The 24,523-nt window shown below is 44.5% G+C and overlaps 1 protein-coding gene across 1 annotated transcript in view; it reads left to right on the plus strand.

Annotated features, from left to right (window-relative positions):
- Positions 1-24,523, plus strand: part of NF1 (neurofibromin 1) — a 78,344-nt gene that overhangs the window by 3,721 nt on the left and 50,100 nt on the right. Inside the window, exons 2-25 of the mRNA XM_041482724.1 lie at positions 14-308; positions 6,788-6,931; positions 8,427-8,510; positions 10,257-10,447; positions 12,771-12,877; positions 13,137-13,204; positions 13,441-13,516; positions 14,029-14,186; positions 14,720-14,893; positions 15,064-15,186; positions 15,484-15,558; positions 16,199-16,330; positions 18,398-18,532; positions 19,070-19,183; positions 19,518-19,597; positions 20,133-20,256; positions 20,880-21,023; positions 21,389-21,635; positions 21,962-22,035; positions 22,151-22,234; positions 22,348-22,788; positions 23,187-23,326; positions 23,746-23,868; positions 24,131-24,214. Coding sequence (XP_041338658.1) covers positions 14-308; positions 6,788-6,931; positions 8,427-8,510; positions 10,257-10,447; positions 12,771-12,877; positions 13,137-13,204; positions 13,441-13,516; positions 14,029-14,186; positions 14,720-14,893; positions 15,064-15,186; positions 15,484-15,558; positions 16,199-16,330; positions 18,398-18,532; positions 19,070-19,183; positions 19,518-19,597; positions 20,133-20,256; positions 20,880-21,023; positions 21,389-21,635; positions 21,962-22,035; positions 22,151-22,234; positions 22,348-22,788; positions 23,187-23,326; positions 23,746-23,868; positions 24,131-24,214 — 3,417 coding nt within the window. The remainder of the gene's footprint in view (positions 1-13; positions 309-6,787; positions 6,932-8,426; positions 8,511-10,256; positions 10,448-12,770; positions 12,878-13,136; positions 13,205-13,440; positions 13,517-14,028; positions 14,187-14,719; positions 14,894-15,063; positions 15,187-15,483; positions 15,559-16,198; positions 16,331-18,397; positions 18,533-19,069; positions 19,184-19,517; positions 19,598-20,132; positions 20,257-20,879; positions 21,024-21,388; positions 21,636-21,961; positions 22,036-22,150; positions 22,235-22,347; positions 22,789-23,186; positions 23,327-23,745; positions 23,869-24,130; positions 24,215-24,523) is intronic.

Here is a 24,523-nt window from a genome sequence, read left to right on the forward strand (position 1 = left end):
TGCCCCCCGGCAGCCCCCGCAGCCCCTCGGCGCTCCCGCCGCACGGGGGTCCCGCCGCTGCCGGGCCGGCCGCTCCAGGTGCGGCGCATCCGTCCTTTGCCGGCAGCGGCCGTGAGGAGGGGCCTGGCTCCCCCTCGCTGCTCTCCCCCGCCTCTCCCCGAGTGTCTCCGCTCTCCGTGGACATCGCTGGGAAATCCGCGTCCTTGCTTTACATCATCTGGCTCTCCCGAAGGGAGGGAAGGCCTCGAGAGCGAGGCTGGGGCGGGCTGGAGGCGCTGCCCGTGCCCCCCGGTGCAAGGGCGATGCCGGTGTGCAGCCCCAGCCCCCCGAGCGCGGCTCTCGGGCGTCGCCGGGGGGTTCCAGCCCTGGGTTCTATTGCAGCCATGGGTATTTACATCTCCTTGCAAAAGTCAGCGCTAGTAGTTCGGAGAAGGATTTTCTGAATGGAAGGAAGAGGGATTTGTTGGCCTTAGGCTTTATATTTCTCTGATCCACCAGCAGGACCTGCTTACCGGGATTAGGTGGGTGACTCCCGCCGGGGCTAAGCCCGGTGCTTACACTCCTTCCCTGCTCCCGAGGTGCTTTCCTGACCTGAGCTAGCTCCCGTGAGGCTCAGTGATCAGTTCCCGTGTTGTTTGTCTCATTTTGCCCCTCTGTGAGTGCAGCCCTTGTGTCACGGAAGGCCCAGCTCTGTGAGACCCTGCTTGGTGTAAATCCATCAAAAACGTGGAGCTGCTCCTGCAGACTGAGCCCTGTTCTGTGCTGCAGCTGTCCCTCAGTGCTGCTGGGCTTCAACACCCTGCAGAAAGATGTGGCCTGGTGCAAGAAAAACAAGCTGTTTCTTTTTACATTTATATGAAGTTTATTTTGAAGAGGAAAATATCAAACTTTGTCTTTTGACATTATAATGAGGCAGATTTTTGCAATACGTTATAAACATATTTGCATAGTTATCTTATTCTCCCCCTTGAGTCATAGTTCATTTTTTCCATAAGCTTGGAAAACGTAGGATTGATTATGCTCCCAATAATGCAAGAAAATATTTCTTGATGTACTGGTGTTAAAAGTACTGGGCTTTCTCCTCTTCTTTTGTGTATTGTGGAATTGGGCTTGCCAGCATCTGTTAGGAGTTACAAACTTAGAACAGAATTATTTTTCTGTGCTTTTTATGGCATGGTTATGGATAGGTGTAGGGGAGGGGTCCTCTCTGGATAGGAAGAAAACCTCTCATTCTTGAGATGCTGAAATAGTGGAGTTGCAGTGATAGTATGCATCAAGTACATCACTGTCGGTCACAGTCGTGGTGTCTTACCAAAATACACTGAATATGTGCAGATTTCTTCAGTGGTGTTCACGCAGCTGTGGGGTTTGCATCCTGTGTCCCTGAAGGCAGGACCCGTGGGCTCAGCACCAGGAGCCAGCTTGGCGTGTCACAGCGGGTGTGAGTGGGGAGGGGGAGAGGGGCAGCTCAGGTCCCTTGTGCTTTGGGTTTTCTGCCCAGGGGAAGACAAACTTCTCCAGGGTGTCTTCCTTCCTTTGCAAAGAAGGAAAGTGTAACCATCTTTCCTCCCAATTTACAGATGTAGACAGGCTTTTCATTCATTTGCTGAGTGCTTGAATTCATTTTAAGAAAGATGAAACAGCAAGCTGAGAGGATGCTAATCGGTATTGAAAACAAGGGAAATCAGGGCAAACCAGTCTGCTCTGGCCTGCTCTTGTTTATTGTTATAAATGCTGCTTTAACCAAAATCTGCTTTTGTGTGTACAATTCTGTGGGCCTGGAGTGACTGGCAGGCAGAGTTTTGTGAATTAACCAGTGCCTGGCTGATGGAATAAACCCTGGAGCTCCTGCCAGTCGTGCCCTGTGCTCCCGTGAGCCCTCACCTGCTGCAGGGCTGGCCTGGGGCTGCCCCCAGGCTTCAGCTGCTGCAGAAGAAGCTGTTGCTGGGACCTGTGGGACCAGACCACGCTGACAGAGAGCATGAGACCTCTCAGCAGAGCCTGCTCTTAGTACTCGTTATTGTATTTTTCAAAACTTGGGGTGAACAGCATAAAATTAGACTGCAGTAGCACAAAGAGCCTGGAAATTCATGGAATTCCCTGTGATTTCAGACACAGAGCTTTGGAAGATAAAGTTCTCTCTGTTTTTCCTGTGGAAATGCTTCCAGTTTTGTGTTTTCATAGAGCTTTAAGTGTGTTGCAATGTGAAACACAGGAAGGTTGGCACTGCACTGGAGTAGTTGTGAGCATAGTTGGAGGAGTCTGACTGTCCAAGCCCTTTATATCTAGTTTGATTTAAAACTATCAGATGTAATAAAAACTATTAATCCTTTATAAACTTGTGGCCATGTAAGTGGTTATTGTGGTGGAGTGCCCATCCCTGGAAGTGTTCAAGGAATGACTGGATGTGGCACTCAGTGCTGTGTGCTGTGACGGAGTGGGGGTCAGTCACAGGTTGGGCTCAGCAGTCTCAGAGGTCTCTTCCAACATTAATGATCCTGTGGTTCTGTGATTCTGATATGCTTTAAAGAAAGAAGACTTTTGTTATGTGGGTTTTGGTTTAGGCTTCCCATTTGCAGTTCATGAGGTGTGATGGCTCTCAGTTAAGAAAGTGCATCAAAAATGGAAGTCAGTAGTAATGTTCCATTCTCCCTTTAATTAAAAAGTATTAAATTAAAGCAAATATTCCCTCCTCCTGTTGATTTTTCTCCGCAGTGTTTGAAATCTGTGCAGAATCAGAGACCTGCAAAAGCAGTGTTTGCAGGTACCAGCTCTGGTTTTCCTCGTGGCTTGTTAGGGAATCACTGGTAGCAATGGGATGTACCGTGAGGTGTGCTGTGCTGGCTGTGCCCCCAGGGGTGTACCTGTGCTGGGAGGGGAGGCTGGGCTGGTGCAGCTCCTGTGCACAGCTCTGGCTGTGGGGCAGAGTGCCCCAGGGGCTGGGGCTGGGCCAGGCTGCAGCTCTGCCCTGCAGCTCAAGGCGTGCTGTTCCATCTGCCCCGCAGCAGAACCTGCAGTGGCTCTGATGTGATGGCTCTCAGGGTGAGTGCAGTGGATTTGCAGCTGAGGTGCTGCTCTGCACAGGGCTGCAGCCCAGGGACAGGGAGGGAAATGCCCAGGTGTTACCTGGCTGCAGTGAGGAGCTGCTGAAGGTGTCCAGGTGACCCACAGCCCATCCTCACCTGACAGTGTTTGTGTTGGCAGGATGGGTAAATACACTGCTGCTCACAGCGCCCACTTCCAGTCACCTTCTGACAATGCTTTATTTTTAGAGCACCCTGTATAAAAACTTTTGAAAGTTTGAAACTTGGGAAGGCTGGGCTGTGAGGTTCTTTTCAGGGATAGTGCCTCTTTAGCAGGTGTGTGTTGATAGAGGGGAGGAAGATGCCTGTTGATTTAGAGGGGTTTGTGTCTGGTTCTGGCAGTGCTGATGCTGAGGAGGGATGGTGCTCTGGGGATTTTCTGTCACCAGTAGGTTTGTGTCTTACAGTCTGCTGAAAAGTTCCAAGAAATTGTTTGGAAGGATGAACTGAGATGGATTTTGGGTCTGTTAAGGATAGCAATAGGGATTTTTCTCCTAGATGTTGTGTGTTTCTCCAGACTATTAGGTACCAACTAAGTAGAGTTGATTTAACTTTGTGTTCATTAATTACAAGTGATAAAGCAAAATCCATGGCTCAGTGTAGCTTTCCTCAGCAGCCTGAGTGCACAACTTACAGACACTCAGGCCTGTCAGTGGTTGTAGTTCCAAACCAATGTCCATGTTCATATAACAAAAGATTGGACCTTCTTGCATCAGACTAGAGAATACCTGAAACAGGTATTGCTAATCCTGTTTTTCACAGGCATGAAAAACACCCATTTTTTCTAAAAAATTAGTATCTCTGACCAAGGCAGGATTCCTTAAACTGAACATTTTTGGCTAAAAGTGAAAAAAAATCCCAAACACAGTAAATATCTTTTTTATTTCTCCATTTCTAAGATTTACAATTTGGTAGCTGTAAAAGTTCCAGATTTCATCTACCTATCTTGTCTTTGTTCACTGTGTGAAATAAGGCAAAATTTAGACCCAAGTGCCACTGTTCCCTGTCCTCTGTGGCTTGTTTGACCCCTGAAGGAGCTGTGAGGCTGCCCTGGGGCGAGGCAGGGTGTGTGGAGCCCACCTGGGTGTGTGCCCAGTGCAGCTCCAGCCCTGCTGGCTGCTGCCTCCTGTGCCAGCAGTGACAGGAGCTGAGCTGGGGCAGTGCCTGTCCCTTTGCTGCTCTGGGGTGAGCTCAGAGCAGGGCTTGTTCAGGGCTTGAAGCCCCAGGTGTGTTTAAGCTTTGTGCTCTAATTTCTGTTTCTAGTTCAAATAGCTCTACAGGAAACCATTTATCAGTATTTCTTTTTTCTAAAATAAAATCAAAGTCAATGAAAGTAAAATTTCAGCTTTCCTCCACCCCAATGTGTAGATTAATGGATATTTGTAGAGAAGTAAAGTAGATTCTCTTTAGTCGCTCAGGACCGGCGCTGCATTCTGTGAGGGGAAATAAAATGTTCCAGCGTGTCAGAGTGCACAAAGAAAAGAGCTGAGAAATAAAAACCCCCAAAATAACAGTGCTAATATTTCCTTTTTGTATAGTTTCCTTTTTTAAATGATAGTATAAAAAGCAGTTTTACTTCTAGGTGACCTTGTTGTAGTGGCTGTTGTGGCAGGAAGCTCCAGAAGTGTGTAATGTGATGTTTCTCTGGCATGGGAGCACACAGAACTAGATCTATGACACAGTTTCTTTGAGAGGCTCTTCTCAAGTGTTTTAGCACTCAGTGGTATTGAGCTTTGCTGCTGCTGTCAGCACAGAGACTTGAAAATTCAAATAAAAAGTACTAGCAATAGTGAAATTTTAAATTAAATGTATCTATCATCCTCCAATGACTTCCAAAAATGTATTATAGAAATAACATCTGACAGTGAAAACAAAGCTTGAGTCATAAATGCTGTTTATTCTGCTTTTCCAGGGGTAGAAGAGCAGATTGGAGCACTCGCCCTGCAGTACAGCCCTGCAGTCCAGACGGCCAGGGAGTCACAGACTGCAGTGGGGATGAGCTGGACTGCCCCACGGCTGTTGCTGTGGGTGTCTTTGCAGGCAGAGGCTCAGCCCTTGTCCTGGAGGTGCCGCAGCTCCCGGAGCCTGTCTGGGTCTGGTGCTCCTCGGGGACCTGCGGCTGCTGCCCCAGGGTCTTTGCTCTGATCTGGAGTGCCAGGACCATCTTTTTCTGTCATTGAGAGTCAGCCATTCTCTTAGGAAAGACCCAGCCCGTGTCCATAGGGAGCCTAGTCCATGGTACCAAAAGAGTTGAGCTTGAGCCCACACCAAAGCTCAGCTTATACAGAGAGGGAGTCACCCCATGGCATCAGAGCAGGACAGTGTGTCAGTGCCCGTTTCCCTCCCTGGGGACAGGCTGGGTCAGGCACACTGCATTCAGAACTGTTGGACAAAAGTGCTCCAGGTTGGGGTTCTTCCATGCCATTCATCTTGCATTTTAAATCTGGGCATTCACTTTGCCCAGCAGAAGGTGGTGTCAGGTGACTGAGGGGGGCAGTGGGGAGGGTGCCCTTCCAGAGCCCCCAGCCTCCGAGGTGCCTCCTAAGGCACTTTGCAGCTGTAAAGCTGATTGTAATTCCTTGGAATCCTTCTTTTACCCTCTCTTAAGTTCTCTCTCTCTCTGATAATCTTTTCTAATGCACAAATATTACAGCATGGCATTTCCACTGAGCTATTGCTGTCTTCCAGAATACACCTTTATCCACAGTTCTGGTCAGAATTGGTTAAAACTTTTAGTAGCAATTCAAGCTCCTATGGATAGGGAATTCCAAGGTCACACTTTAAAATACAAACGGCATAAATGTTCCTATATTAGTTTGCTTTTAAAAAATAGAAATCCTGACTAAAAGGGTTGTTTCTGAAGAGTGGTGTCCCAGAGGTGGCGGCTGGGAGCAGGCAGGGGGAGTGGGTGTGTGCCTGGGAAGTGACTTGTTTGTGACCCCTGAAGAATTTGGGTACAGCAGGGAACAAAGCACCCAGTGTTCGCCCAGCAGCAGGAAGATCTCGGGGCGGTGCAGTCGCTCTGAATCTTCTCTTTCTGGGAAAAGATGGATTTCAGGTCTAGTTTTTACCACTGGCTGATGGCAGGGACAGGTAACGTGTGGCTCACAGGTGCTCCAGGCGTGTTTGAGGCTGAGATTCATCACTGGGGGTGTTTGTGGGGGGACCCCAAAGGTACCCACATCCGTGGGGGCTCAGGGCCAGCACAGCATCCTCCTTGGCCAGTCCTGCCCTGTGACAGAGCAGGGGACACACATGGAGCAGCTGCTGCCTTCCAGCTCACCTGCTCTGGGAGCTGCTGGGGTTTTCCTCCCCTCAGGTCCCAAGATGCATTTTTTTTCTTGCAGATATTAGCCTTGGAAGATTTTTGGTTTTTATTAAGCCCGTTTTTAAAATAAAGAATCTTTTCTTATAATTCTTACATTTTTCTGCTCCTTTTGATTGCTTTGACATCCAGGTTGTAGAAAATTTATCACAAAATAGAGGCTTAGTTTCAGTTCAGAAAAAGGAACAGGTGATCTTAAGCATTTTGTTTTATAGATAACTAATGGAAAGATGAATGTAGAGAAGGTGAAATAATGTATTCACTATTGTCTCTTGTTGAATGTTTTTCAAGGTGGTTTCTGGTGTGTCACAAGTTTTTAACCCATCTTTAAAGCTGTAAATTTCAGTGTGAAAAAGCTTATGGCAGTTCTCTCTTGTAGCTTCCAATAAAGGCTTGCCAGCAGAATACCCACACCAAAGTCAGCACGGAGCACAACAAGGAATGTCTCATCAACATTTCCAAGTACAAGTTTTCCCTGGTCATCAGTGGTCTCACCAATATATTAAAAAATGTTAATAACATGGTAAGTTTTCTAATTTTGCATTGTTTGGTGATTTTTTGTCAAATAGTTGTTATTATTTCTATTGTAAAACCTGCAGAGAATTACTTGAAATTTAGTCAGATTGTTGCTTGCCTTTTACACTTACTTATTTTCTGTTCTGAAGTTCATCAGCAGCATCCATCAGAGCCATGTTCCACAGAAAGGCATTGGGATTTTGGGGCAGGGAAGGGATTTAATACTTGAGTTATTTGAATTTTCCAGGCTGCCTGGGTGTTTTACTGTGTGTCTGTGTGTATATATGTATATAATAGATGTATTTTTTAACAACCAGATGAGTTGCAGACAGAACCTTTGCCATGAGAAAAGTTTAGTTCATTGAGTTTTGAATCCATGTAATTTGGGATCATTTGGAATGTCCCCAAACAGGTAACAGAACTGGCCAGGCTCTGGCAGTATTTTTTTTATGGTTTTAGAGACATTCTTTGGAGTGAGCCCTTGGCTCTCAGTTGTACAGGGATGTGCATCTGCTGGAACTGCAGAGGACTGATAAAATGAGAAAATAGGTTGCCCTGCTGCTAGGGATTTTAGGCTGCTTAAAGCTACCTGTAATCCCTTTGGAGAGAGATTTTATTTTAATTAAACTCTACAGGCATGAGGGAACATGTTGGTGTGCAAGGTGATTGGGTGATAAATGAGAAAACTGTACAGTTTAAGTAAGTTTCTCTGTGTGATACACAGATTTTGAGAGGAAAGACCCAGCTGGAAGTGTCAATTAAAAAGTTTGCCCTGAGGAGCAAGTCTGAATGTTTGTTGTGTGTGGTGGTCTGAGCTCCTGTGGGAGTCAGCAATAAATGGGGAGGGTTTCTGTAGCTGGGACAGACCAGCCCAAGAGACACTCAACAGTCTTGGTTCAGAAAGAGTCTCAGCTGACACCTGGGCTGAGGTGAGCCACCCCTGCCCTGGGGTGAAGCAAACTGCTCTGGGTGACTCTGACAGGTGCTCTGTCTGTGGGCAGCTGTACCCACCTGCTTTTGGCTGAGTCTTTCCTGCTTTATTTTGCTGTTTTAATGTTGCTGGAGGCAGTGCCTGTTCTTGGCACAGGACTGGGTGCTGGCTGGATCACCCCAGGGAATCCTGCCCGTGTCTGCAGTGGGGCATCCTGTCCAGAACTGCAGGATCAGCACTGATTGATACCAAAATAGGTTCTGAAGGGTGGAACCCACACTTGTGAGCAGCCAGTGGGCCTGGTGGAGGTGAGGGGCTGCAGGGCACCTCCACTCTTACTTTGCAGGGGCTGTTTGTTCCTTATTGCATTTGGCATTGCAGACTGGACAAAGATATTTCTCTAGTGATAAGGTTTTAATTCCTATTTTAATCTGACTTTTGCTGGCTTTATGTTTAAACTCCAAACCAGAGCAGTAATGGAGCCATAATTTACTGTGCCACTTTGCTGCTCCCCTTTCATTACATCACAAGTCAAAGATCTGTGTCTCAGATGAATCCATTCTACTTCTAGAGAATATTTGGAGAAACTGCTGAAAAGAATTTATATCTATCTCAGCTGATTATCTTGGATACACTGGAAAAATGTCTGGCAGGGGTGAGTAGGCTTGCATAAGTAATTCTAACTTGGAATCCAGTGGGTTGGAGAATACAGGTCAAATGCTTGTGTATCTGTTGTTACTGGTACTAAAAACTCATCAGATTTAGAGCAAAATAGGATTAATGCCATTTAAAAATACTATAACTTCCTATTAATGCAAGTAGTTGATGTGCATTAACGATTTGGAGGGTGCTTTTTATTGCCTAAAATTAATGGTCTTTTTTCCTGTTAAAAGTAGCAGAGGATTCAGCACAAGTTTTTCTTTCGTGCTACTTCGTTCTCTGCATACAGTGCTGAGTTTTCTTTAAATGTCTTAAAACTTTCATTTGTTGAAGTAATTTTCCATGTGCTTTTATACAGAGCAGAAACTTTGCTGCCACTACTCTAGAGATGATTTCTGCAGGTGTTTCCTAGATTACATTAGTTAACCGTGTCCAGATCTCCGCTGGGAGTGCAGGCCTGAGCTTTCCAGTCAGAGCTGCTGCGAGGCAGTCTGCTGGTCCCTTGGGGAGGAGAGTGCTGCTGGTTGTACAGCTTACTGTGCTGAGCTGGAATTGCAAAGCCAAACTTCACTGAGAGCCAGATTTGCAGTGGTTTATTCTTTTAACAAGAACGGGATTTTATTCTTAAGCTGTATTAGATTTCCAGCTTTTACAGCTGAGGAAATCACCTCTTTTTGGCACTTTTTGTCTTTGATGCATTGAGTCAAAAGAACAGTTTGAGTCAAAAACCCAGAATTTTAACTTCAGAATTTAGTTATTTTTAAATATTTCTACTATGCGTAATGTTTGAAACAGTGGTTTTCCTGATAGATCATCATATTTAAATACCCTAAAATTGTGCTGAATGTTTCTTGCTCTGTCACTTGAAATGAGGGCAGTTTGAGGCAGAATATGTTAAATCAGAGTGAGCCAAAGCTCTGTACAAAGCGTGTTGTGTTCTGTGGTATCTTCAGATGGATTTCTTGCTCAATGTTTCATCAAGTTCTCATGGCAACAGGACTCAGGTCAACTAAGTGGGAGTCTCTGAAACTTCCCAATTCCCTATGGAAAACTCATTGGTAGAATTTTAGAAAGCTTTAGTGCTGACCCTTCTGTTAAAACTTGCTCTTAGTAGAGCAAAGTTTCACTTTGAATTCTTCTGTAAATAGTTTCCTTATGTCTCACACTGTGCAAACTGGCAAAAATGAGATTTTTCTTTTGCAGGGAAATTAAGCCATTTTTTTACTTGTATAGAGCAATTCCTAGCAAGAGAGAGGGAAAAGCACCTCTTTTTGGTTCATTTTTAATATAAAATACTCACTATCAAAATACGGCCACAAGCCCCTACCCAAAGGGAAGAGAGGGTGGGCTTTGCCCTTTAGCCCCATAGAGCAATTCCTAGCAAGAGCGAGGGAAAAGCACCTCTTTTTGGTTCATTTTTAATATAAAATACTCACTGTCAAAATATGGCCCAAGCCCCTACCCAAAGGGAGGAGAGGGTGGGCTTTGCCCTTTAGCCCTCAGTGGAACCCGAGGCAGGCAGTGCTGTCCTGATCCTCACACAGAGCAAAGCACGTGCTGCTTCACAAACTGGTTTGATGTTTTGCCTGGTGCTCGCTGGGATGGATCAGCCTCGTGTCCTCAGCTGGAGCTGTGGGGTGGTTTGGCTGCCCTGGGGAAGGAGCTCTCTGCAGGTCGGGAGGCTGGATGCAGCCTCCAGGCTGCGCCTCCCGCGGAGCTCAGGGAACGCGTTTGTCCCTAGCAACCGAAGGACACCATGCGCCTGGACGAGACCATGCTGGTGAAGCAGCTGCTGCCCGAGATCTGCCACTTCATCCACACCTACCGCGAGGGCAACCAGCACGCGGCCGAGCTGCGCAGCTCCGCCTCGGGCGTGCTCTTCTCGCTCAGCTGCAACAACTTCAACGCCGTCTTCAGCCGCATCTCCACCAGGTACGGACCGCTGCTGCAGCCCTGGGGAGGGCTGGCATCTGCACTGCTGCCTGCAGGCCTGGGCAGGACAGCATCTGCACTGCTGCCTGCAGCCAGGGAGAGAGACAGCATCTGCACTGCTGCCTGCAGGCCTGGGCAGGACAGCATCTGCACTGCTGCCTGCAGCCTCTGTCTGCCACCAGCTGTGGGCTGTTCAGAGCAGCCAAGGCTTTAAATATTCCTTAGTGGGGTAGTTCTCAAGTGAAATGCCCTCAACCTTTCACTGGGCAAAGTGAAAGGTTTACTTGGGTTTCAGGTTATGAAGTGAAGCCATTTCAACCCCATCCTGGGTTACCACTGGCTGCATTTATTGCTTTTTTAATCTGCTTTCAAAAGTACCACTGAAAAAAGTGAGTGAAGGTAATGCAGCAGAAGAAGTTGAATAAGTTCTTGTGGGTGCAAGGTGTCTTGGGAAAAAAAAGAATGCTGAAGCTAATGGTTGTATCCATTTACTTAGAAATTTAGAATGAAAACTGGTGATTGCCCACAGCTCTGCTGGAGCCCCATGGTTGTTTTCCTGCTAGGAAGCTTTTATGTTAAATCTGTCTTATGCCTGAAGGGGACAAACAGCTGGGCTGTTTGTTAGTTGTTGGAAAAGACCCATTTGTCTTCTGACTGACTTGAGTTTCACAGCACATTTACTGAAAAAATAACTGGATTTTCTGCTTTGCTAAGTAAGGAGGGAGACAGGCCCAAAATTTCCATTTATTTTCTTTTTTTGCTCTGTTCCAGATCCTTCTGATGCTTCAGCATTTGTCAGTCCAGTAGAGTGGTGTGCTAAGCTTTTTATTACTGAAGTTCTTTGATATTTTTTGAAAGGTGCTTGAAGTAGCTTAGCTCTTGTCACACAGTGATACAGTTGACATCATTCTTGATTTATTAGAAATGGAGCCTGGGCAGCCTTACAGGGTCACATAGCAATGAGTGAGCCAATTTAATTGAAACAAAGATTTATATTTTCCTCATATATTTATATATTTCTTTGGAAGATGTTTGTGTTTTAGAATTCAGTCTGAAATGGTTGAGTAATTTGAAATTTAAAGTATTTTCAAAGTTGTTACAGAGCCTTTAATAACTTCTATTTCAAGAACGTAGACTTGCCAGCTAGCATGGGGGATGTGGTTTTACTCTATAGGTTGACAGTGTTTTGTTGCTTATGGAAATGGAAACAATTTCTTTTGCTCCTTTTATTGGAAGCATTTTTTGGTTGAATTTTTTTGAGAATCGCTGAATCTAGTGGCTGGACCTGTGTGTATTTGTATGCCTGTAGCACGGTTTGTTCCCCTGCTCCAGAGCCCTCCTCAGCATCCCTTTGAGCTGGAGCACAGTGCTTTTCCCCTAACCTGTTTTCCCTTGCAGATGGCTTGTACAGCAACAGTTAAATGTTTGACCAATTGTTGCTGGTCTCCACAGGGGTCAGCCTGCTGCCAGTCAGCACTGCTGATCCCTGACCTGGGTTTCCTGTTTAGGCATATTTCTGGGCCTTGCACAGCAGCTGGGGGATTTTTGGCATGAAAAGCACAGCAGTGGGGACCTTCCCATTCCCAGCGAGGGCTGTTAAGTTTCCCTGGCGCTGAAGACATGAAGAACTGCTTTTGTGTCTAGTACTAGAAATCACATTCCATGTCTGAAACACATCTGTAGCCTTGGAAGGAGCTGTGGCAGTCCCGAGTTTGTGGGAACAGATGCTGTAGTGATCAGTGGCTCGGTGTCTGGGAGATGCTGAGTAAATTCTCTGAGACAGCAGTGTGAAAAGATGTTCTTACGTTTGAACTGGTGTGATTAAACTTCATCCTGTGTGCTCAGGCCAGAGAAATGTGGAGCAAGAATGGTTGTAGCTCAGTGCAGTGATATCCAGAGTACCATCAGTCCCTGCTGTGCCCTGAGATCTTACCTGGGCCAGGACCTGCTGTGAAGGAGCAGTAGCCTAAAGGTGTCAGGAGTCCATGACTTCAGTGTTTAGTTGAAAAGGTGACAAGGTTACTGCCACAGGAGGGGGGATAACAGGAGGATTTAGGCAAATCTTGGGCACAGTCAATCCACAGAAGGTACTGGCATCTTGTAAGATCATCACTGGTTTTCTGGCTCCATTTTCAGTATGAGGATGGCACAAGACTGTAATATTAAGTCTTAATTGTGCAAGATCTTTTATTTCTAAATCTGGAAGTGTTCATCTGAGATGATGGAACATTCTCCTCCTATTGAAATGTATAATCTCACTGCTGTGTTCATACCTGTCTGACAGGATCTGATGGAAAAGTTTATTTACTTTGTATATTTTTAGATTACAGGAACTGACTGTTTGTTCAGAAGATAATGCTGATGTTCATGATATTGAACTTTTACAGTACATCAGTGTGGATTGTTCAAAACTCAAGCGACTCTTGCAAGGTATGATCTGAGCCTGTGTTTTGAAATATTTCTATTTTAATCTGGTTAGTCAGAGATGATACAGTGCAATTGATATATCTGGGTTTTATTGCTCTGTTTTACTCCAAGCAGTCATGTATTTACTGAAGTATTTAAAAGTAGTTAAGTACTATTAAAACATTGATTTGAAAATTACTTTGCACTTCAAATATCTTGTATAACCTCTGTTGTTTTTAGAACAAGTTTCTGTTCTAAATGCAGAAATGTTTTATCTTTACAGAGACTGTATTCAAGTTTAAAGCTCTTAAGAAAGTAGCTCAGTTAGCTGTTATCAACAGTCTTGAGAAGGTAAGTGCTCAGTACTTCTGTTTCATTGCTTATTTGTAGACTTTCTTCTAGTTTAGGAATAGTTGCAATTCAGTAATTTACTATAAAATAAAAATTGCTGCCTCCATTTGATGCAAGTATGTTTTACAAGAAATTTTGAGTGATTAGAATTAAGAATAAAACCTCATAGTTTAAATGTGTAATTCAGTAAAATTGTTGAAGCTTTGGAATGTGAAGGTGTTTCCCATTATCTGCAGGCATTTTGGAACTGGGTGGAAAACTATCCTGATGAATTCACAAAGCTGTACCAAACCCCCCAGACTGACATGGCTGGTAAGGCATAACACATCTCAGTGTTCAAGGCTGGTTTCTCAGACATCACCAAGTGCATTCACTTGCATTTGTGCCTCTTTGCTCCTTGTGCAGCCTTCAAATAAACAAATTTCTGTCAGCCTTTGTCAGGGCAGACAAGGGTATGTTCCTATCTGTTTTCTGTCCTGACTCCCCTCTTAAAAGAGATTCATTTTGTGCTTCACAACACAAAAAAATAAACCCCAAAAGATGGAGACTCTTAAAATTTATATTTTTCATCTTGATACAGGGTAAAAACTTAGAGAACGTCACCTTTACTTGTCTCTAGTGAAAAAGAGAGGAGAATTTATATTTTCAGGTAAACCATGTCTTTAACTGGGTTGAGACCACTTGATCCCCAGTAGCATGTCAGTATTGTGCAGACCAGAACTTTCCTTCTGTGTAGGTGGAACTATCCCTCTGCTCTTTTATACCTGTTCTTTACCTCTTCATAGTTAAAACTGGTGTTGGACTTGGGCTTATGTTTTATGCAGATTGTGCTGAGAAGTTGTTTGATTTAGTGGATGGCTTTGCTGAAAGCACGAAACGTAAAGCAGCAGTGTGGCCACTGCAGATCATCCTCCTGGTCCTGTGTCCAGAGATAATCCAAGATATAGCAAAGGATGTGGTAGAGGAAACTAAAATGAACAAGGTAAGAGAAGTAGCTGAATTCTGGCTCTGTTTTTTAGAGTCTGCTTGGTTTTGCTGAATCTGTATTTCAGGGATGTTTAATTTTGTCTTTCCTCCTTCAAGAGCACATTGCAATTCCATATGTAAATTTATGCACTCTTTTTAAGTTCTCACCTTACATACGTTCTTTTACTGTCAGTAATTCATACAGAAAGTATGTCCCAAACAATGTTATTTCAGAACTTTTCCATTTCCTTGGAGATTTGAATCTCTGTGCTGTGATTTCCTCTGCCTCCACCCCCAGCAAACGGCTGTGCTGAGGTTCTGGGGTCTGCAGGGGGCTGTGAGCCCCACAGGTGCAGCACCTGCTGAGTTTGGTGTGGCTGCAGCATTAGGGCTGAGAGTGAACAACCACCGCTTGTGCCATTGTCATTGCCCCAGGTCTGTCAAAGGGAATGTCTTCAGTAATGACAGGATTTCTCCAGGGTGCTGCATCCGGTTGGTTTTTGCCATTACAGTGTCTGGTTATAACTATCCCTGGTTTGAATTCTGCAGAAGCTGTTCCTGGACAATCTCAGGAAGGCTCTGGCAGGACACGGTGGGAGCAGGCAGCTGACTGAAAGTGCTGCTATTGCTTGTGTTAAACTGTGCAAAGCATCTACCTACATCAACTGGGAAGATAACTCTGTCATTTTCCTGCTAGTGCAGTCCATGGTAGTAGATCTTAAGGTAAGAATGTCCGTTTCCTAATTGCAGTGAAGAAATTTGAAATAATGAAGTTAACCTTGAATTTCTTAATTGAATACCAATGGTTTTCAATGGAAAATTTTATATTAAAAGTAGCCAAGAAATAATCCTGGTATCTGATTTATGTATTTCTATTTTTCTGAATTATATAGAATTTGCTGTTTAACCCAAGCAAACCTTTTTCAAGAGGCAGTCAGAATGCAGATGTAGACCTGATGATTGACTGCTTGGTTTCCTGCTTCCGCATAAATCCTCACAATAACCAACACTTCAAGGTAAGAACACTGCTTGTGGTAAGTCATTCTCTACACACTATTGACGACCTGTCAGTTATAAAAGCTGTGCTAACAGCATCTTGAAGCTCATAAATGAGTTCAACTGTATAAATATCCCTTAGTAATAAATCCCTGCATGTTTTGATAAATCTTTTCACAGCTGATTAAGGCTTCTCTTGTTCAGATTTGACAGCTTTGTCAATTTAATAAAAAGGCTCCAGAATGTTTTTTAGGATGATAAGAAAGATGGCAAAGACAAAGATATTCCTAAGTGGCTTTTATGTATTTTTATTGTAGATCTGCTTGGCACAGAATTCCCCATCAACATTTCATTATGTGCTGGTAAATTCACTCCACCGAATCATCACAAACGTAAGTTCTGGCAGTATTTCATCAGCCAGTGTCTGGGGCTTCTGTTCAGATCAATATCTGCTTAGTAAATACTGTTTGGATAGCAGACCAAATCGTGTGGGTGCAGAAGTGTCGCTTTAGGACATGAAATAAAACAATGCGGACACTGGAATCTCCAAGGTAAAAAAGAGAGAACTTTAATTTCTGACGCCAACATTTATAGATTTCCAAAAGTGACAGTGGATTGGAGGATGACAGTGCCACCTCTCCAATGACGCTGGATAAACTTAAGAGTCTATTAAATTTTTTTTTTCTAGAAAAGAGTGCAAAACAATTAATTATTTACATAAAGTGTGTGAGAAAGTTCGTTACAAGAATGCAAACATCAGAAGGCTTAGAAGAACTTAGAAGAGCAGGGTGACACAGAAGATCTCAGGCTTGGTGCCTGTTCAGGAGGCAGAGCGATGTAGCGAGCAGCTAGGTCGGGATCGTTGCTTCAGCTGCAGCCTGTTTAAAGGTTGCGAGTTTGATGTCGGGCACGCGGGGTGAGGATGGGCATACTGGTAGCAGTGCACAGAGAACGTGAGGGGCGGGCTGGGTACGCTCGGCCTCGGCGGCCCCAGAGCCGCGGCTCGGGGTCAGCGCTGCCCTTGCCTTGCAGTCGGCGCTGGACTGGTGGCCGCGGATCGACGCCGTGTACTGCCACGCCGTGGAGCTGCGCAGCATGTTCAGCGACACGCTGCACCGCGCCATGCAGGGCTGCGGGGCGCACCCCGCCATCCGCATGACCCCGGTAAGCCTGGGGCACCTCCCGCCTTCCCGTGCCCAGCCCTGGCCTCCTCCTCAGCTCCTTCGGGGGGGAGCGGCGCGGTGATGCACAGAGCCGCACGGAGCCGCGCCTGCTCTGTAGCCCTGCGGCGTTCGGGGATCGGCTGTTCCTAGTTCAATGTCTCTCAGTTTTCCTGCTGCTTTTAAACTAGCTACATACAAGTATTTGTCCTGTAATTGTCCTCCAGTGGCTAACTGTCCATTTTAAGCTTTCTGGCTCTGTGAATGGCCAGCTAACATGTCCATCCTTGCTTAATGTGAAAAACCAAAGCATTCTGTATGTGAAGATAATCACTGGAAACTGATACTTTTACCACGATTGGCATGTTCATTTGTCTTGCTTTATCTTGAGCAAGTTGACTGTTTGGTCTTGGTGACAGCAACAACCATTATGAAATAAAGTCAATATTCTTGGCTGTCTTGGAGAAAGTCTTGAGTAAATTCAGATTTGTAGTTCATCCAAATTCTTCCATTCAGTCCACACGCAGCTGTGTTGCTGCATTCTCCTCTGAACATTCCTTGAGGACTATCTGCTGTGGCAAGTGGTCTTGGTAGGTTGGTTTAGAGAGCCTAAAATGAGACATAAAAATATTCCTGTTGGGCTTCTCAAAGGAGAGCAAATGAGCACAATGCTTTTGGTTGAAAGCTACTCCATGTTTAACTTGCTTTTCACCTGTGTGTATTCATCTGTTGGAGAATAGTTGCCCTGACAATACCCCTGCTCTGACTGGTGGTGCTTTGTCTTCTGCTTCTCACTTTCCCTCTGCCTGGCTGCTGTTGCCCACGTGGTCAGACGCCCGCCAGCCCCTGCTTTGCATGGCCCTGGGCCTCTGCTGCTGTAAGTATGACCCGTAACTACCGCAGAAAAGCCCTTCCTTGCTGACTTTTCTGTGCATAGTTACCCGCAGAGCCCGCAGCCCCCGGGCAGCGCCAGTGGAGCTCCTTCCCCCAGGAAGGCACTGTTGGTTCTGTGCCCAGCACGATGCTCTTCCCCCGTGCCCCTGCTGTGGTTTTGAACTGGTTTCTGATTTCCAGCCTGAACTCACTGATGCTGAACTCCTCCACGTCTGTCCTTGTCTGGTGCTGTCTGTCAGCGTCGCGCTGCTGTTGGTCCCTCAGTGCATTGCACAGAGCCTGGCCTGGCTTTCTCACTGGCACTCTTTAGTTTGGATTGTATGGAGGCATTAAATGCCTTCACAGAAACACATCTCCTTTTGCCACGTGCCTCTCCTAGAAATCCCTGAGCTGTGGCAAACTAAGGCTTAGCACAGAGTTAGCTGCCTCTGCCACTGTGCTATCAATTTCTTGATCAGATGCTTTATGTCTAGGTTTTATTCCATACATTTGCACAATAACTAATCATTGAAATAACATGAAGACCTAATTTCTTGTAGAAGTTAATCATACCATGTCATAGCTCATCAGTTACCTTGAAGGTGATTTCAACCTAGGCTTCCTCCTTTTGTTCAAAACTTAGAAGTAGTTCACTGGTTTTTCACCTGAAGGCAGATTATTTTTATATCTAAGTGATGCCCTGTGTGCCTTTTAGAACTGAAAGGTTCATTTTCCAGAGGTTGTTGAGGTGAACATGCAAACATCTGGCCTGGGGCTGTAGCAGAAAATAAAGACATTACTTTGCCTTTGGAAAAAATTCCCTCTCATGTACTCAGAACAAATTGGAAATGTTTATTTTTATTTCTGTCTCAGACCAGAGAAATAACCAGTAATTCGTTTTGGTCTTTTTTCTACTTTTCTTTCGCCACAGTTTCTCTTTTGCGAAAAAATCTCTTATGTCCACATGCAGCTTACTGAAACAGTTGTTAAGGGAACTTTAAAGATATAGTAGTGAATGCCTGTGGGAGAGGGGATTTTGAACTAGAAGGCTATGTGACTATATTGAGTTTTGTATACTTTTAAACTTTTTCTTGAATTATAGATGATAAAAGCAATACATTTCATAAGATGTTTAATTATAACTGTTATGTTTGACTACTTTCCTGATGAAGACTGTGATTTTTTTTCCTTCTGTCAGAGCCTTACATTTAAGGAGAAAATGACAAGCCTTAAATTTAAAGAAAAACCTACTGATTTGGAGACCAGAAGCTACAAGTTCTTGCTGTTGTCCTTGGTGAAACTGATCCATGCAGATCCAAAGCTTTTGCTGTGTGTAAGTAAATCCTACTGCCATACTGTTCAGTCCTAGTGGAATTTACTTTTGAAGCTACTAAATGAGTAAAAATTAATGGTCACCTGGCCATCTAGGATGCTTCCTACTAATCTTTTTCTCTAGTTATGATGCTCCTGTGGTTTTAAAGGAAAAAGAAACTGTAAGAGACTTTACAGAATCAGAGCAACACAATGAGGGGGAGCATGAAGTTCTGTGACTCTGAAGGGGAAGGTGGGAGAAGGAGAGGGGAATAGAAAAAAATTAAAATAAGGGGGTTGGAAATTAGTCATCATTTCAATGACTACTGTCTTAGATCTTCCATTTTCTCAGGCCTGTGATGGTTTAATACAAAAATATTCCAGTTCTGTCAGAGACATGATATGCAAGGCATGTTATGGATTAAAAATAAAACAACAGATTCTCTGAAAGATCCCCAAATCCCCCCAGTTCTGCAGCAGGAGTGCTGCAGGAGCTGTCAGAGGTGTGGCCAAGCAGGGCAAGGCTGTGCAGCTGAGCCTGTGCTGTGTTTCCATGCAGAACCCCAGGAAGCAGGGCCCTGACTCGCAGGGCAGCACGGCCGAGCTGATCACGGGGCTGGTGCAGCTGGTGCCGCAGTCCAGCATGCCCGACATCGCCCAGGAGGCCATGGAGGTGAGGGGCACAGCCCGGGGTGGCACTGCTGCTGCCACAGCCTCTCCTGCAAAAACAGGGTCTGTCTGTCTGTGTGTGTGAGTGTGCAGCATGGCTTTGGACAGAAATACCAGGGGAAACCTCTGGGTCTGCAGTGTGAGTGTGAAGTAAAGACTAAAAAGAAATGCTGTTGACACCGACTGACAATGAACTCTTGCTCTTCTGTAGAAAATGCTTTTTATATCTTTTGTTGTTCTTAAAGCAGTTAGTGAATATGTGACTGCACCTGTTTCTCTGCCTGTGCTCAGGTACTCTGTAAAGTTTTGTCTTTAAGTGAAACTCTCTTTGGCTTTAGGCCTTGCTGGTTCTGCACCAGTTGGACAGCATTGACTTGTGGAATCCTGATGCTCCTATAGAAACATTCTGGGAGATCAGGTATGTAAATTAACTTAGATAAATGACAGAAATAGTTGTTTTGATTTGTCTTCTCTTTTGAAATAGCTGTGAGTATTTTGGGAAAGCTTTGCAACAACAGGGAGTTCATGGTCTCTTTGGGGGGGGAATCCCATCACACTTGACACTAATTTGGACCCTTTGGCAGTTTTAACAGAGAGTGTGAGGCCTGACGGGATATGAAGAAGGAACATCCCTAGATGTGTTCCTTCCAGAGCAGAGTTGACACGTTGTCAGAGCAGTGTAGGTAACTCGTGCTGCCCTGTCTGTGCTGTCTCTGTCCCGGGCAGAGCTGGGGCTTCAGCTGCTCCAGGCCGCGGGCGCTGGGAAGGGTCCCAGGGGAGCTTGGCCTGTCCATGCACACTCTCACCTCTCTGTTGTACTGCTGGAAGCCCAGGGTAGTGTTTGCACAGGGTGTTCATGCTAAGTGCCTATTTCTATGTGAAATGTAGTGTAATACCTTCAGAACTTTTGCTGTTCCATCGGAAGGCTGATGCTGAATTTCATTTTGCTGCAGTTCACAAATGCTTTTTTATATCTGCAAGAAGCTTACAAGTCATCAGATGCTCAGCAGTACAGAAATCCTCAAGTGGCTGCGAGAGATCCTCATCTGTAGGAATAAATTTCTCCTAAAAAATAAAGTAAGTGAACATTACCATCTCCCTGTTAGGATCATTAACATGAATTGTTCTCTGTTGGTGTCACTTCCTTTATTTACCAGGTTATTTTTGATTGGAAGAGATTTAATAGCTACTCCTACACGTTCTGTTCTCTGATTTCCTCTCTGTGAGGCACCTTGGTTAGAATTGGTAACCAAAGTTAGGTTTGGGATTTTTTTTTCCCTTCAGCTGTACAGGTTGCTGTACTTGCCTGGAAAAGGAATGTTTCACAGAAACATGTGCCTTGTGCCTCTTTGCCTAATACAGGGAAATAGTCCCCAAGGTGAGAGAAAAGGAAAGTAGTTAATGGGAAAATACACATGCTTATGGACAAAGAAAGTTTCCTTTTGGATCTCAGATTCTTCTAAGCCCCAGAATTCTGACTTGCTTCTTTCTGATATTCTTAAAGCATCAAATAATGTATTTCTTAGGGGGAAATATCAGTCTAGGATACCATTATCACAAGGAACTTGATAACACCCTGAGTGCAGCAGTGGAAAAACTACTGTGTAAATGGCCAAGAGCTTTTTACCTTCCTCAGATCTATGCCTTTTACTCTTTTAAAGTATCAGTTGATATATGCTTTTCCTCCCCTCTCTTTATAGCAATCAGATAGGAGTTCCTGCCACTTCCTTTTCCTTTATGATGTCTCTGGAAGTGGAACTAGTCAAATTTCTCTTGACCACGAGGAAATGATGCGCTGTGCACCAGGGGCTACCCTGAGGAAAGCGAAGGGGAATTCTTCTATAGTAAGTAATACATGTGGATGGTTAATTTTAACACTTGATAAAAAACCTGTGGGCAAGTAGAAATTACATTACTTTTAGAGTAATTTTTGAAAATAAAATTAATTCTTTCTGAGGAGGAAAAGACATATGTATCCTAAATAATGTATGTATTTAATGTGCTGGTTAACAATGATGTTTCAGACTTTACAAAGTAACATTTTTTCTGTTAAAATGTTGGCGGATATTTTTTGTGACAGCATATATGAGCTCTCATCCTCTATAGGGTGGCTTATTCCTACTAGAACAAAAGCAGTTTCAAACACAGTTTGGCCAGGGCTGAGTTTTCACAAGCAATGTTCCCCACGTGGGAATTGTGTGTTTCCCAGGAGAGCACTGCAGGATGCAGCGGAACCCCGATCTGCCGCCAAGCCCAGACCAAGCTGGAAGTGGCCTTATACATGTTCCTGTGGAGCCCAGACATCGAGGCAGTCCTGGTGGCCATGTCCTGCTTCCGTCACCTCTGTGAGGAGGCCGACATCAGGTGTGGAGTAGATGAGGTCTCAGTGCATAATTTTTTGCCAAACTACAACACTTTCATGGAGTTTGCTTCTGTGAGCAACATGATGTCAACAGGTAAGAGTCATGAGTCAGTTAAAGTAACTTTGTACCTGGACAGAAGACACTTACTTGTGTTTGAGTTCTTGAAAAAGATTGAGGTTCTTGATTTCATTCTGCTCTGGCTTTTCCTGGAATGTCTTAGTTATTAGAATTGCTAGAAAGTGTAAGGAATTTGGGTGACTGAGCTCAGGAGGATTTTACAATCGTGTAACAAGAAGCTACCTTTCTGAAGACTTTAAGGGGGATATGTTCCTCTTAATTCAATAATTACTTTCAAAGATCACAAATTTGATGTAGGTGGATTTTCAAAAGCTTGGTTCAATGTTCTGTGCCCTTTGCAGGGAGAGCAGCTCTTCAGAAGAGAGTGATGGCTTTACTGAGGCGCATTGAGCACCCCACTGCAGGCAACACGGAGGTGAACTAACTTCTCACTTCATATGCTCTGTGTGCATACAAAAAAACAAACACAGAAATATTGTTGCTACAAGTAGTTTTGAAGTTAAATCTTGATATCTCTTATCTTATTTCAGGCCTGGGAGGATACACATGCAAAATGGGAACAAGCTACAAAGCTAATCCTTAACTATCCAAAGACCAAAATGGAAGATGGGCAGGTGACTATGAATTTTTCCATTGGTTCAAGATTTAGAAATTCAAACCAAGTCTTTAGGGTTATATATTTTAAGGCCTTTGAGAGTTAACTCAGCAAAGGACCATTGTCTCCCAGGTGACCGAGAGCCTGCACAAGACCATCGTGAAGCGGCGGATGTCGCACGTCAGCGGCGGCGGCTCCATCGACCTGTCGGACACGGAGTCTCTGCAGGAGTGGATCAACATGACGGGATTCCTGTGTGCCCTGGGCGGGGTGTGCCTGCAGCACCGCAGCAGCGCGGGGCTGGCCACCTACAGCCCCCCCATGGGCCCCCTCAACGAGCGCAAGGGCTCCATGATCTCCATGGTCTCCACCGAGGGCAGCGTGGAGACCCCGGTCAGCAAATTCATCGACCGCCTGCTCACCCTGATGGTCTGCAACCACGAGAAGGTGGGGCTGCAGATACGCACCAACATCAAAGACCTGGTGGGGCTGGAGCTCAGTCCGGCGCTTTACCCTATGCTCTTCAACAAGCTGAAGAATACCATCAGCAAGTTCTTTGATTCTCAAGGACAGGTGATTCACAGTTGTGTGATTTTATTTACATTTGTGTCAGTCCTGTCTTTCCCCCGGGTGACTGAAATGGATCCTGGTTTGTTTTCTGTGCACACCCGCTGTGAGCAGAGTGATCATCACAGCACATGCTAATGATTATTGTGGTTGTGATTCCAGGCTGTATTTAACATTCTTGAGTAGTGAACTCTTGAGTGCAGAATCTGTGAGATTGTTTGTGGAATCCTTATAGCTGGCAGTGTTCACATATTGAATTGTGACATGTATTGGAATTCTGTTGGCTTGGTGGTAACTGGAAAAATGCTTGTCCATGAGATTTTTGAAATGTTGCAGTATAATTGGCAAATACTCTTTCTTTGGTTTTATGTGTAAGAAATTAACCAGAAATTGTCATCCTGTAGGTCTTGTTAACTGACACCAACACACAATTTGTAGAGCAAACCATTGCTATAATGAAGAATTTGCTTGACAATCACACAGAAGGGAGCTCAGAACACCTTGGACAAGCGAGCATTGAGACAATGATGCTGAATCTGGTTAGGTAAGGAGCCCTCTTGACCTTCCTATACACAGGCATTATGTTTAAGAAGTGAGTTGGAGCCTTCTAGTTTGTATCATTTCTGCTTGTGTCCATGGAGAAGCAGCAGCTGATTTTCTGATCCTCCTTATGGTTCTGATAACTTCAGTGATTGTGGAAGTTGTGTAGCATAAAGTGCATTGCTGAAGAGTGACTGTTTTGTTTTAAAGAGCTGACCATTCCATAGCTTGGCCCTATTGCCATAGGCATTCCTGGTTACTTTTCTGTACATTGATGTCAGTGGTTAAAAACAAGCTGAAGGGCAGATTTTGGTTCACTATTACACTGAGAAGAAATTTGCTACTGATGCAGGGGATTTCTTGGGGCAGAGGAAGTGAAGTAGCATGAAGTATTTAATTAATATTTTTTGCTTTTTTCTTCAGGTATGTGCGTGTGCTTGGCAATCTGGTACATGCCATTCAAATAAAAACAAAGCTCTGTCAGTTGGTAGAAGTAATGATGGAAAGGAGAGATGACCTTTCATTTTGTCAAGAAATGAAATTTAGGTAAGGATGGCATTACCTAACTTATAGGGTAGAGTGCTGTGGGCAAGTGTGGTTTTCTTTGGTTAGGTGGCTAAAAAAGAAACCAAAGCCCTGTCACACCAGTATTCCTGGTACAGGGATAGTTCCCTTGTCTGTGTCTTCACAATGACTAGGAGCCTGCTGCTGCATTGTGGTGATACTGAACACTTGTAACAATTTAACGTGTGATAAGACTGGTGGAAAAACCCCAGCAAAGCTAAACCCATCTATTTATGTGTAACAGGAACAAAATGGTGGAATATTTGACAGACTGGGTAATGGGAACATCTAATCAAGCAACAGATGAGGATGTGAAATGCTTGACGAGGTAAGGGGAGCTCTTCACCTGTAACAGCATTTGATGTCCATGGATGAGCTGGCATGTTGGGCTTGCTGTAACAGTGATAATGTTAAGGAAAAGACAAAAATTGAAATTGAAGCTTTCATGAGCAGCAGCAGAATTATATTTAATGTTTCATCTTAAATGATTTGGCTCCTTTTAATACTTTTTCTAATTTAGAACCTGCAGCACAAAATATAAGAGCTATTTTCATGATGGACAGAACTTTAGAAAAATACCTTTTTTTTCATTAAAAATATGACTTTTCATCTGCAGGTAGAGATATAAGCAAAAGTG

Source organism: Pyrgilauda ruficollis, unplaced genomic scaffold (assembly GCF_017590135.1).
Source record: "Pyrgilauda ruficollis isolate IOZ18807 unplaced genomic scaffold, ASM1759013v1 scaffold59, whole genome shotgun sequence".
Lineage (NCBI taxonomy): Eukaryota > Metazoa > Chordata > Aves > Passeriformes > Passeridae > Pyrgilauda > Pyrgilauda ruficollis.